Source organism: Micromonas pusilla, assembly GCF_000151265.4.
Source record: "Micromonas pusilla CCMP1545 genomic scaffold MICPUCscaffold_3, whole genome shotgun sequence".
NCBI classification, from domain to species: Eukaryota; Viridiplantae; Chlorophyta; class Mamiellophyceae; order Mamiellales; family Mamiellaceae; genus Micromonas; species Micromonas pusilla.
Window position 1 is genome coordinate 730111 of NW_003315884.1, and position 12893 is coordinate 743003.

At 62.2% G+C, this 12893-nt stretch overlaps 7 protein-coding genes across 7 annotated transcripts; 4 read left to right on the forward strand and 3 right to left on the reverse strand.

Moving 5' to 3' along the window:
* Positions 1–94: 94 nt before the first annotated feature.
* On the reverse strand, positions 95–1108 carry MICPUCDRAFT_38709 (uncharacterized protein; the record flags this gene model as incomplete). The annotated part of the gene is made up of 1 exon (XM_003057216.1): positions 95–1108. One exon carries the CDS (start codon positions 1106–1108, stop codon positions 95–97), a length of 1014 nt encoding a protein of 337 aa, XP_003057262.1.
* A 485-nt stretch (positions 1109–1593) lies between these two features.
* Positions 1594–3063, forward strand: MICPUCDRAFT_56233 (WD40 repeat protein; the record flags this gene model as incomplete). Its single annotated transcript, XM_003056755.1, has 1 exon — positions 1594–3063. One exon carries the CDS (start codon positions 1594–1596, stop codon positions 2986–2988), a length of 1395 nt encoding a protein of 464 aa, XP_003056801.1. The 3' UTR covers positions 2989–3063.
* Positions 3064–4144: 1081 nt separating this feature from the next.
* On the reverse strand, positions 4145–5406 carry MICPUCDRAFT_38711 (uncharacterized protein; the record flags this gene model as incomplete). Its single annotated transcript, XM_003057217.1, has 2 exons — positions 4145–5204; positions 5342–5406. The coding sequence occupies 2 exons, from the start codon at positions 5404–5406 to the stop codon at positions 4145–4147; spliced, it is 1125 nt and encodes a 374-aa protein (XP_003057263.1).
* A 357-nt stretch (positions 5407–5763) lies between these two features.
* Positions 5764–6846, forward strand: MICPUCDRAFT_56235 (uncharacterized protein; the record flags this gene model as incomplete). The annotated part of the gene is made up of 1 exon (XM_003056756.1): positions 5764–6846. One exon carries the CDS (start codon positions 5764–5766, stop codon positions 6844–6846), a length of 1083 nt encoding a protein of 360 aa, XP_003056802.1.
* A 248-nt stretch (positions 6847–7094) lies between these two features.
* MICPUCDRAFT_56236 (uncharacterized protein) lies at positions 7095–8008 on the forward strand. Its single transcript, XM_003056757.1, has one exon. The coding sequence runs from the start codon at positions 7204–7206 to the stop codon at positions 7915–7917; it is 714 nt and encodes a 237-aa protein (XP_003056803.1). The 5' UTR covers positions 7095–7203; the 3' UTR covers positions 7918–8008.
* A 378-nt stretch (positions 8009–8386) lies between these two features.
* Positions 8387–10201, forward strand: MICPUCDRAFT_56237 (uncharacterized protein; the record flags this gene model as incomplete). The annotated part of the gene is made up of 1 exon (XM_003056758.1): positions 8387–10201. One exon carries the CDS (start codon positions 8387–8389, stop codon positions 10199–10201), a length of 1815 nt encoding a protein of 604 aa, XP_003056804.1.
* A 40-nt stretch (positions 10202–10241) lies between these two features.
* On the reverse strand, positions 10242–12606 carry MICPUCDRAFT_46682 (uncharacterized protein; the record flags this gene model as incomplete). Its single annotated transcript, XM_003057218.1, has 1 exon — positions 10242–12606. One exon carries the CDS (start codon positions 12604–12606, stop codon positions 10279–10281), a length of 2328 nt encoding a protein of 775 aa, XP_003057264.1. The 3' UTR covers positions 10242–10278.
* Positions 12607–12893: the final 287 nt, after the last annotated feature.

Genomic DNA, 12893 nt, shown 5'->3' on the forward strand with positions numbered 1-12893 from the left:
ATTTTCCTCGTCCAGAATGAGAGAAGATATCTGAGCTGGGCACCCCTGATGAGTGAACATAACTTAGGCGGCTATTTTACTAGATTCGCTAGTTCTAGCTCTGCGCGGACAATCGCGCTAACATCTCCTCTGGCGTCAAGTTCGTCACGTACCCCTCCTTGACGCGGAACGTCACCGCGTCCTCTTCGCGGCACGCTCGCTCGACCGCGTCTTGCACCTCGGCGGGCGTCGTCACGGACACGTCGAGTAAGTTGCACGCGATCTCCACGATAACCGCATCCCCGTCCTTCCCGTGCGGCAGCGCCATAGCTTGCACCTTGACGAGCCCACCACCTCGCTCGCTCACTTTCTTCGCGACCCGGCGAGCCGCGGTCATGACCTGCGCAACGTCTTCTGCGCCGCCGCCGTCTCCGTCGAACGATTCTGCCGCGACGGGGACGTTGTAGTTATATATCCACGGCGTCGCCCCGAGCATGACGACGCCCGCTTCCGGCGGCACGATCGACGGTCCGTAGTCTGAGAGTACCTCGCCGCCGTCTACGACGTGTTCACCCGCCCATCCCCCGGTCCTGGCGGCGGTCTCTTTGAAATACCCGTATCGTCGCCGCAACGCCGCAAGTTGCGTCCCGACCCCGGACGCGTTTCCGTACAAGAGCACGGGGACGCGCGATTCCACGCCGATTCTCTCGCCTAGAGTCTTAGCTAAACACGCCGCCGCTGCATCGTCGGCATCCCCGATGGCGTGGCAGCTGATGTGATCTACGACGCCACAGCGAGGATGCGTCGCGGTGTGCGTTCTGAGGTCGATCAGAGAGAGCGCCTTCTCCGTCAGCGCCAACGCGCTCTGCCGGAGCGGCTCGACGGCCCCAGACAAAGCCGCAGGCTCTAGGGATGCCGCGGACGCGATACCCATCCCGAGCGTGAACCCCGTGCGGTTGTACTCGACGTCGCGGAACACGTTCACGACCTTCGCGCCGTGTTTCTCGCACGTCTCCTCGGCGGTTCGCTCGAGATTAGCCACGACGCCCTCGTTCTTCCCTTCGGACACGTACACCACCGCGACGAGGCCTCCCGTTCGCCGCGTAACCGAGCTCGAGGACGTCGCCATGGTCCTGACGAAGCCCCGAGCGCTCGCCGCGAGCGCGTTCATGAGTCCCCGCGCGTCGGCAGCCCTCGCGCGCGGTGGAGACTGCCCTGTTTTCCAGGACGAGCCGACGACCCGTGAGCTCCCGCCGTGGCCGGGACTGCAAAACGCAACCTGCAAAACGCCCCGCGGTCGCCGACCGTCGAATCGCCGATCGGTCTCTGGGAGGACGCGGTAAAAATGCCTCGGGCGTCCGCGGCTCACTTCCGAGCGGGTCGAGCGCACGGCTCGAGCGGATCGCGGGTTGTGATTCGCTCTTCGCGGCTGCACGCGACGTGAACACGCGTTTGCCGTGCGTGCGAGACGCAGGCTCCGCGCGCATTCGAAGCGGCGCCGCCCTTTTTCAGGAGCCGCGTGGGCAACACGTGTAAACCTTTTTAGACGCGCTCTTTCCCCCGTTCGATTTCGTCATGGACAAAGGTGGCGGATCTGCGAAGTCAGGGCTGAATATGGCGGGGCTCAGCATCGACGCGAAAGCGAAGGTCGAAACGCCCTCGCACTTCCAGTGCCCCGTCTCCATGGAGATTATGTCCGATCCGGTGATGATCCAGACCGGGCACACCTACGACCGCCCTTCGATCCAGAGGTGGCTCGAACAGGGTCACAAGACCTGTCCGGTGACCGGCCAGCGCCTGAGGCATCTCGAGCTCACCCCGAACTTCGCCCTTCGCACGGCGATTCAGCAATTTGCGACCGAGCACGGCATCACCTTGAGCGATCGGCAGCTCACTAGCGTGACGGAAAAGGCTGTGGTGAACAGCGTGAACGGAGGGGAGCCTTCGACTTCGCTCAACGAGGGTTCGAACACAATCGGGCACACCGTGCTGGAAGGGCACGAAGAAATAGTGTGGGCGGTAGAAGCGACGCCGTCGCACTTGTTCAGCGCGAGCGCGGACAAGTCGATCCGCGTGTGGGACACGGCCACGAGGCGCTGCTTGCACGTGCTGGAAGAGCACACTAGACCGGTTCTTTCGCTCGCGGTGAGCCACAGGCACGGCAAGCTGTTTTCGGGATCGTACGACTGCAGTATAAGGGTGTGGGACATGCGAACGTTCAGGCGAGTTAAAGCCCTGCACGGACACACGGACGCGGTGCGCTCGCTCGCGGTCGCGGGGGACAAACTTTTCAGTGGGTCGTACGACGCCACGCTCAGGGCGTACGACATCAACACCCTGAAGCCGCTCAAGGTGTTGGAAGGTCACACCGGTCCGGTGCGCACGCTCACGATCCTCGGGACGTCTCTGTTCTCTGGATCGTACGATAAGACGGTCAGGGTGTGGAACACGGAGACCTTGGAGTCGGTCGCGGTGTTGGAGGGCCACACGGATGCGGTGAGAGCGCTCGCGGCTTCCCCGGTTGAGGATTTGAAGTACGTGTTTTCCGGCTCGGACGACTCCAGGGTTCGCGTGTGGGATGCTTCCACCTTCCAGTGCGTGCGCGTCTTCGAAGGTCACGAGGACAACGTTCGCGTTCTCACCGCGGATAGTGATTTTCTGTACAGTGGGTCGTGGGATAAGACGATTCGCGTGTGGGACATGAGGTCGCTCGAGTGCGTCCACGTCCTCGAGGGACACGTCGAAGCCGTGTTAGCACTGACGGTGATGGACGGACATCTCATTAGCGGATCGTACGACACGACGGTCAGGTTCTGGAGCACGGATACGTTCAACTGCGTGGGGAAATACGAGGGACACGACGACGCCGTGCGCGTGCTCACGTCAACTGGGGAAGACGCCGACTGTGTGTACTCGGGGTCTTACGACGGGTCGATCGGCTTTTGGTCCAAGCCAGTCCCGGGGGGGAACACGTTGGCGAACGCGGGGAGCACCGCCACGCGGGAATGATACCGTTCACGTTATACTAGCGAGCGACGTTACACGATGATGTGTGAATAAAACGACATAAGAGTCCTGGATCAACACCTTCACAACTCGTCTACCTATAAGATACTTACGTACTTCCTTCCGGGTTACTTTCACGGCGCGCTCGTCACATTCGCTTCAACGTGTTCGTGTACGTGTACCTCGAAAACACGACGAACAGTTTCCGGTACCACACCCACTGACTCTTGTGCATGCTCATCGCGCGCACGATCGCCAACGGGTTTGACGAGACGACGAGGACGTGCGGCTCGAGGAAGAACGACGCGAACGCGTCCGCCGCGAGCGCGAACTTTCTCAAGACGTTCACGGACACGAGCGCCCACGCGGCCGGCGCTTTCGGTTTACGTCCCCGCGTCGCGCGCGCGCCGCCTCCGACGTCCCTGATAGTCTTCATCCACGCCACGACCCCCGCGTGCGTCGCAACGTGGTTCGGGTGTCTCGAAACCCCTCGCGCGTCGAAAGTGAGCACGGCGTCGACGCCGTCGACGCGTTTCACAGCGTCGTCGACGTGAGACGCGACGACGGCTTCGTCCCACGTCTCCCCGAACCCGTCCTTCAAGCGAGGGTCGTCCAGGAGCGTGAGCGACCGTATGTTGAGATACCGCGCGACCTTCTCGAGCTCTTTCGCTCTGACCGCGCCCGCGCCGTCTGCGTCCCCGTTGGACAGGCACAAGACGTGGGTTTGGGCACCCTGGGAGTGGATCGTTTGGATGGTCGGCCCGAAGAACATCGCTTCGTCGTCGGGGTGCGAGATCACGAGCAGGACGTTCTTCCACGCGCGCGGCGTATCGCCGCCTTTGCCACCTGCGAGACGACGCGATATACGTACATCGATCAGGTTTGTCTACGCGGGGAGCGGCGGGGTAACGCGAACGAGGTGCGAAGAGAATTTACGCGCGGCAGGTCGTCGAACGCACCGTACGCTCTCCACTGCCTAAGACGCACGTGTACGAGAACCGCCGCGTTTAAGCACGCGATGCCGATGAATGCGACGAGCGGCGTGACGCCGTCGCACATCGCGGCGGCGAGTTCTTTCATGGTCTCGTGCGCGGCGAGTAGAACTCTGTGCTCGTGGTTGTTGGTCTAGTGTGCTGAAATAATAACTCTACGGAACAGGTCAGCTGAACATGGGAACGACACCCGAGCCCCCTCCTTCTCCACGGAAAGCTAACATCTCCTCCCACACCTTTGCTCGCAGTTGGTTCTCTTCCAACTCTTCGTCCTCGAACGAGAATTCGTACGGCGCGGGCTCGGACGCTGGCTCCACGCTAGGGTCGTGCAAGTTGGCGAGGTACGGATGTTCCAGCGCCTGTTCGACCGTGATCCGCTTCTTCGGGTTGAACTCGAGCATCTTATACAGAAGGTCCACCGCGTCCGGGTTCGCGTCCGGGTACATCGTGTCGAACCTCGCCGGCGGACTGTACGGCAGGGACTTGATGTACGCCACCGCCTTCTGCGACTGAATGAAAACGAGATCCTCGACTTTTGGCGTTCCGAGCACCTCGACGATCAGCCTCATCTGGTGAATGTAGTCCTTCCCCGGGAACAGTGCCTTACGTCCTAATATCTCCGCCAGAATGCACCCCACGGACCAGATGTCGATGCTCGCGCTGTAGTCCTCGCACGACAACAACAACTCAGGGGCACGATACCACCGCGTCACGACGTATTCCGTCATGAACCCTCTCTCCGCGTCCGTCCGCGCCAACCCGAAATCGCAAATCTTCAAGTCGCAGTTCGCGTTCAGTAACAGGTTCGACGGCTTCAAGTCGCGATGCAGCACCTTCGCGGTGTGAACGTATTTCAACCCGCGGAGGATTTGGTACAGAAAGTACTGCGTGTGCTCGTCTGACAACCCTTGCGACGAGCGAACGATCTGATGCAAGTCCGTGTCCATGAGCTCGTAGACGAGGTAGACGTCGTTGAAGTCGGACGCGCTCGGGGGTTTCATGATGTCTTTCAAGAGAACGATGTTCTCGTGCTGCAACCGACGCAGGAGCTTAATCTCCCGTAACGTCCGCCTCGCGTCCGTGACGTTGTCGAAGGCGTTAGCGATCTTCTTGATCGCGACCTTCTCCCCAGTCTCCGAGTCTTTCGCCGAGCAAACGACTCCGTACGCACCTTTACCGATGGGTTTGATCGGGACGTATTTCTCGTCGATCTCGAAGAGACTCCGCCTGCGCGATGGGTGGGTGGGAAGAAACGGGTGAGCGCGGGCACTAGATGGACGAGCGGAAGCGAATTGCGAGTGCCCCTCCCGGAGTTTGATCGTCCGGTGGCGAACCAAATGTCGCGCGCGCGTGCTCGTGCGCACCAGATCATGTAACACTGCTTCCCCGGCCTCCCCCCCTCCTTACGCACCGGCATCTTGTCGCTCATCGCGCGCCCGGTGCCGCCTTCCCGGACGAACGTGCTCGCGCGCGGGCGTTCACTGCGCGGCGTCTCTTCGATAATTGAGTCCTGTCTGGACGCGCGTCCCGAGCGCGACGACAGGAGCGACTCATAAACTTTCACCCACCCCACAGGTTCAACATTTGATCGGGTTCCCTTTCAACTGACCGATGAACTTTATGGATTGGCCCTCACAGCAGGTACTTTATTCGCCGGTCGTTGAAAACGTTCACGTCGCGCCGCCCGCCAAGCGTCGGCGTCGTCACAGTCGCGAACGCGGAGCGAGCGTCTCGGACCGCGAACGATCGGCGAACGGCGCGAGGGTATCGCACGCGCTCGCGCGCCATGACCGCGCGATTACCCGTCGTCGTTCGCGTGAAGCGCAAGCGCGAGCTCGAGCCCGCGGACACGCTCGTGATCGAAGCCGAGGAAGGGCACGCGTCGAAACGTCGCGCGCGAGATGCCGCCCTCGCCGCGGACTTGGACGAAGCGCTGTCGGGCGCGTTCGGGGACGCGGACGCCGGGGCTTCATCGGACGCGGTCGGGGACGCGCCAGGGGTTTCCGCCGCGACCGCGAGCTCGCGAGTCGCGGCGTCGCGTCGCGATCCACGCGAACGACCAAGTCGGCGCCGATTTCAACGCGTGCAGACGACGCTCTCGGCGTCCGACGCGAACGAAGATGGACGCGTGCGAGAGCTCGTGCACGGCGCGACGTCGCGCAAACGCGATTTCAGGATGTATGACCTCGAGTGCACGGCGCGGGAGACGCCCGACGCGAGGTCGGGGGACTCGGGGAACGACGGCGCGAGGAGACCCATGGGGCGAAAGTGGGCACCTCGCGAAGCGGACGCGCCGGCGCCGGGGACGGACGACGCCGGGCTCGACGCGTCGACGCTGATGTGCGACTACATGCCCATGGTCAAAGAATACTTAGAGTCGACCCAAGGCAGCGCGGCCGCGGCGGCGGCGGCCAGGCCCGCGACGGACGACGACTACGTGTACGACGTCTACGTGCAAGTCGACGACGACGACGAGACGGACGACTCCGCCACGAAAGTGTGGTCCGACGCAGAAGACGTCGTGTACGTCGGGGGAAGCGACACCGAGCTGTTCTTCGACGTCATGGACGGTTTAGTAGACGACGGTCCGGACGATGACGTCGACTCCGAGGATTCGAACCGCGAGGACGCGCCGTTCGCGGATTACCCATCTTCGCGCACGTCTTCGGACGACGAACGCGCGTGGAGCGACGACGACGGCGGCGGATACGGCGCACAGGGCCGGAGGATGCGCGCGGACGACGGCTGGGGCGTAGGGGGTGGATACGATAGTTACGACGAGATAGCGGGGGGTGATGACGACGGCGAGGGGATGAGGCAGACGGCGTACGACCCGGACGTCGAGGATGACGACCTGTTGGACGACTGACCCTGGCGCCGCCGCGGAGGGTTCTCGACCTGTGTGCGCCGCCGATGTGAATGATATCACGCCGCTTCCTCGACCTTCGTTCGCCGCCGCGTCCGCCGGCTGTGCCGTCTCTAGTAGATCTAGGCTACGTGGTGATCGCGCAGATACTCCGCGCCGTCGTTCGCGTACTCTTCGGCACGATATTCAAGTGCAAACTTTTGGCAAACTTCGACCTCAGTTGTCAGATCTCGTCCACAGAATCCTCCGCGCACGCACGTAGTTGGATGACGCGCGCGTGCGAACCCTAGGGCTAATATGCCACTACGGCAGAATACGTGGCATCGCGAGGACGCGGGCTGCGATGGAGGGGGCAAAGCGATGGCCCCACCTCGCGCGGTCGAACCGACGAGGCGAGGTAAACACGTCTGGGTCCGCGGCGAGGGCGCGTCCGGGACGACGACGAACGCTCAGCCACCTCGGCCGCAGAGAAAGAAGAAAGGGACGTGGGTGAGGGGCGAGGCGAGCACCGCGTCCGCTCCCCGAACCGCCGTGCGCGGTGGAGCGGTCGCGAAACCCAAAGGACCCGCGAGCCGTCGGGGAAGCGGCGCGCGGATCGCGACAGCGAAGGCGAAGAAGCCCGCGCCCGTCGGCGGTCTCCTGTGCGGCCGGTTCCTTCGCACGGGGAAGTGCTCGCGGCGGTTCGCGACCGGGGCGTCGAGATGCCAGCGCGCGCACGATCCCGATAAAGTCGCGGTGTGCACGAAGTGGCTCGCGGGCAAGTGCGACGACGACGGCGAGTGCACGCTGCAGCACCGCGCGGTGCCGGAACGGATGCCCACGTGCAGCTATTTCCTCGCCGGAGCGTGTTCGGCGCGCGAGTGCCCGTACCTTCACGTCAACGTCGACCCGGCGGCGCCGGTGTGTCAGGCATTTCTGGACGGGTACTGTCCGAGGGGTTTGCAGTGTCGAAATAAGCACACGATGGTGTGTCCCAACGGCACCGCGTGTCCCAACCGAAAAGCGTGCCGATTCCATCATCCGCGTCAGAGGGCAGAGGAAGGCGGGAAGGAGGACGATGACGAAGACGAATGAGGGCGACGCGGCGGCGGCGGCGGCGGCGACGACGACGGATGGACGGTCGTGTTATTTGTATTAGATATTAGTAATAGATCTAGCTTACTCGACGACGGAAGCAACACCACGTCACGCTCGCCGTGCTCGAGGACGGAGTATCCTATTTCGTCAAAATATCACTATGTACCTGTATTGGCAGCAGCGCAAAAAACTATGATATCACGATCCCACGTCGAGACGTCACTTTGAGGCCGCCGAGTGCACCTCGCGCTGGTACCGCCTTCGTGTGGTCGGCGCGGTGGGTCATGACGTCGGCGTGTGTTGCTCACACGGCGAGACCGTGCCCGTCCGGTGGTGCCCTTGGGAGGGCACGCGGTGGAAGTCAAAACACGGCGTCTTCGCTCCGATCGTCGATCGGATCTCGGCGGCGACTCGTCTTGAAGTCTGACCCCGGCGACGCGCGCTCTTCCGGCCTGTGTGCTTCGAGATGGTCGAATGTTTACCGCCGCCGGTCTGCCCACCTGTGTCTCGCGTCCGCGGACGACGACGACGCGGTATCAGGCGTGTCCTACGAAGTTCGTTGGAAGAACAAATTCGAGGTGCGCTCCTTCGCGCGAAGTCTTCGTCCCTCTCCTCGCGGCGTCCATCTCAGCACTCGCTGACCGTTTGCATTCCACCTTCGCAGGAGCTCCGCGCGTTCAAGGATGAGCACGGTCACATCGTCATCCCGCGTGGCGATCCAACGTTCAAACACCTCGTCGGCTGGGTCGCGCATCAGCGACAAAAAAGGCGCCAAGGAAACATGAGCGCGGAGAGACAACGCGCCCTCGAAGAAATCGGGTTCGTCTGGGAACCTTCCTTGGACAGGAAAGCGCGCGCGGGGGAGAGGGAAGAAGCTAGAAGTAAAAGATCGAACACGGCGTGGGAGAATAAGTTCAAGGAGCTGCGCGCGTTCAAGAAGAAGCACGGCCACGTCGTCGTGCCCCGCGCGGACCCCTCCTTCATTCCGCTGTGTAGGTGGATCGTGTACCAACGCCGGAAACGGAAAGAAGGCACCCTGAGCGAAGAAAGACGCGTCGCTCTCGAAGAGCTCGGCATACAGTGGGAACGACCGGCGGTCTCGTCGTCTCGCTCTGACGACAGCGAAGAGCGCGCGAACACGAAAACGCAAGACGAGAGATGGAAAGAGAAGTTCGACGAGCTTCGCGCGTTTTACGACGAGAACGGCCACACGAAAGTGCACAGCGGCGACACGAAGTTGCACCAGTGGTTGGTGAACCAGCGTAGAATGGCGGGGAACGATAGCTTAGTGAACGAACGCCGCGTCGCGTTGGAGAGCCTGGGCGTCGATCTCAACACGAGCCCCAGGGTGAGCTGGTCAGAGCGCCTTCAAGAGCTCGGCTCGTTTCGCAAAGTGCACGGGCACTGCAACGTCCCCGCGACGTACAGACATAACATCGGACTCGGGAGCTGGGTCGCGTATCAACGCAAGTCTCGCCGCGCGGGTACGTTGAGCGCGAAAAAAATCGAAGCCCTCGAGAAACTCGGCTTCGAATGGGTCACGAAAAGAGGCACAAAGCCTAAGATGATGATGCACGTGAGGCAAAAGATGTCGCCGTGGGCGCTCGTGAACGGCGGGGCGAACGCGCGAGAGAGGCTCTCTGACTTGAGCTCTGAAAATTCGGTCGGGGTAACGTGGCTGGGCGGCGACGAGGACGATTCCGCGCGCGAACCGGAAAAACAACGCAAGGGGAGCCGCGTCTTGCTCAAAGAAAAGCCGAAGAAGTCCAAGGAAGGTCCCGTCGTCGGCGGATGGGGGAAAAAGTCGGCCGCGTACGAGGAGAAGCAACAGTTCGTGTTCGACCGAGTTCACGGGTGGTGGAAAGGCGAAGGCAAGGACGGAGAGAACTGGAAGGACGCACGGGCTAGGGTGAGGGATATGCGTTACAACTACGCGGTGCAAGCGAAGGACAGACGCATAAAGCCCGACATCGTGATCGAGGTTGTTGACGAGGCGGATGACGACGTGGTGACAACGTGGGGGTTGGTCATCGAAGTTGACGAGTTCGCGCACCGACGCGGGAAGCACTACAGCTGGAGCGCGGAAGAGGAGCGCATGGAGGAGCTGCAAGCCACCCTCGGCGTCCCGCTGAGGTTCGTGAGATTCAATCCGGATCCGACGACCGCGAACCCGGAGGATCTGAACGCTCGAACGGATATGCTCGTCGAACACGTCGCGGAGTGCATGCTGTCGTCCGCGCCGGTCAGGAACTTGGAAGTCGTGTATTTCCTGTACGATTGATGAGCGTTGGTTTCTTCAGCTATCTACGAAGGTAGCTAGCTAGCTAGAATGTGAGAACTTACAGTAGTCTAGTAAGTCTATAAGACGGTTGCGATGCCGAAGAGCTCCGCGACCGTCTGAGCTTCGGACTTGTCGCCTAAAGCAGCGAGAACCGCGACGAGGCGCTGAGGGTCGACGGCTTTGCCTCTGGCATCCGCCGCCGCCGCCGCCGCCGCGCCGTGTGATTCCGGCTGCGAGCGCACCATTTGCCCGAGCGTCGACGCCACGCTACGCACGGACGCTACAGCGTTACCAACCACCCACTCGCGCGGCAAAACAGCGAGCGTGCGTTCGATGACGGCGAGGCAGTCACCCGGTCGAGCGAGAAGAAGACGCAGATGCGGCGCGACGTGCTGCGCGATTATTCCGTCGCACACCGCGGACTTGACGTCTCGAGTGGGCAACGCCCCCTCCCACGCTACTGCAGCGCGCGCGCACCTCAACGCAGCGCCTAGTCGTCGTCGAGCGTACATCTCCGCGATCGGCGCGGACGCGGTCACGACGGGCGCCCACGATGGGATGGAACATCTCTTCATCGCGACTTCGTGCAGTTTGCTCTTCGCCACCGCGAGAAGCTTCGCCATTGGCTCGCACGATGACGGTTCCAGGTACACGAGAAGCTCCTTGACGACCGCGACGATTCGATTTGATTGCTCGACTGAAGTTGCGTCCCAACATTCTTTGACCGCGTGCTCGATAATGGGAACTAATAACTTCTCCATGATCGTCGGAACGAGGTTCGCGTCCTCGTCGTCTTCGATTGAGCTGCCCCCCATGCCGTAATCGAAGAGTTCGGAGTACCACGACATCCCGTCGATGGGCGACGCGGGCTCACCAGATGATGACTCAGACGACGGCGCGTAAAGCGGCGACCAAGACAGGAGCTCGAGTCGAACGAACGGAGCGAATAGCTGAGGCGTCGACGCGGCCATGTACGCGTCTTGATACGTCTTCGGAAACCGCTTTTTCCATTGTTCTGACTTTGCTTTCACCGGGGCGATGGAAGCAAAATCCGCCCCAGCGTCGCGCAGTACACACGACCCTGCTTCTCGCGCGTCTTGCCATCCTTTGTAAAATAACTCGACCTCGCCGGGATCTTCTATGTCGTCAGCCTCTCCTAGGATTGGGGCGTGCGCGAATGTTGCGTCTCCGGAAGCGGCTTCCTCTGCAGCACGGCGCGCGCGTCGGGCCGTGGTGCGCTTCTCCGCGGCGACTCTGTTTGCGAGATTCAAGTCGCGGCCGAACTCGTCGAGTTTTTGGGTGCCGGTGAACCGCGCCGTCGCGGCGAATTCAGCCGCGGCTGTCGACGCGGCGACAGCCTCCGCACTAGACTCGCCTCGCATGAGAGCGGCTTGCGCGGCTTCGACGGCCGCCTCAGCTTCTGCTGCTTCGTCCTGCGCCTCCCCCTCGGACGCTGCCGTCGCCGCTGCAGCTCTTTGCTCGTGCAAGCGTTGCACGTGTTCCTCCAGCTCCTCGATGATAGGCGCCTTGTCTTTCAAACACGCGCACAGATCGCGAAAATAGTGTTTGAGCTCCTGCACGAATTTGTACCTCTCCCCCGCGGTCGCTAAACGTTCCTCGTGCGACTTGAGCGCGGCATCTGAAGACGCGAGTGATTCGTCCGCGCGCTTCAGTTCATCCAGCGCGGCGCGTCTGGACCCGTCCGCGCGGGACAGACCAGCGCGAAGTGATGCGAGCGCTCGTTCCCCGTTTGCGGACACGCTCGCGGGCGCCTTCTTCGCCGCTCTGAATCTGCCGCCGCCGCCCATGACTCTCTTGAGCTGTTCGTCTTCCCAGTTCAAATCATCCTTGTCGTCCCCGGCGTGGTCGACGACCATGGCTTGAAATACGCCCTTGCCCCCGGCGGATTCGCCGCCGACCCCAAACTTTACCCTGACGTTTTCGTCTTGTTCGCCGTCGGATTCCCCTCGGCAGTCAACTCCTCTTCCTCCTCCCCCTCCTCCTCTTCGCGCGGCGAGCTCCTCGAGATGTTCCGAGCCGGACACGGGGATGTAATCAGGCGCGGCTGAGCCCCCAGTGCGCATTTGCTCTCGTTTCGCTTTCGCCGCCTTGATCGACGCGGCGTCTGGAATTGCGACGTCTTCGGACGCCACGGGCTTCTTCCTTGGCGGCGGAGGCGGGACGAACGCGACTGGATCCAACGCGCCGAACTCCCCTCCCGCGGCCGTGTCGCTGCCGCTGAACTTGAACACCGCGGGAGCGCTCGGATCGAGATGTTCCACCGGCCGCGCGCCGAAGCTCTTTTGCGAGCTCGCGAGCTCGCGAAGTCGATCGATCGTGTATTCGCCGCCGACGGCGCTTTTCTTCGGATCTCCGTGGGACGCGCCGCCGCCGTCGTCGCGCATCATGAACGCGTCCGGCGCGGCCATGGACTTCTTATTCCCCGACGATTTCTTCTTCACCTGGAACGCGTCCGCCTCCGTCTCCTCGTCGTCGAAGCTCAGCAGAGAAGCCCCTGGTTTCTTGTCCGATTTTCCCCGGGTGCCCTTCTTCGGCTTGGCGCTACTCGCCTTCGGAGGCTCCGCCGACAAAACTCCCGGGGTGTCCCCGTCGTCGTCATCGGCCTCTACCTTCTTCCTAAGATTACGTCGAGGCGGCATCGCGGTAGCGGTTGCGCGCGAAGAGGTGCGCA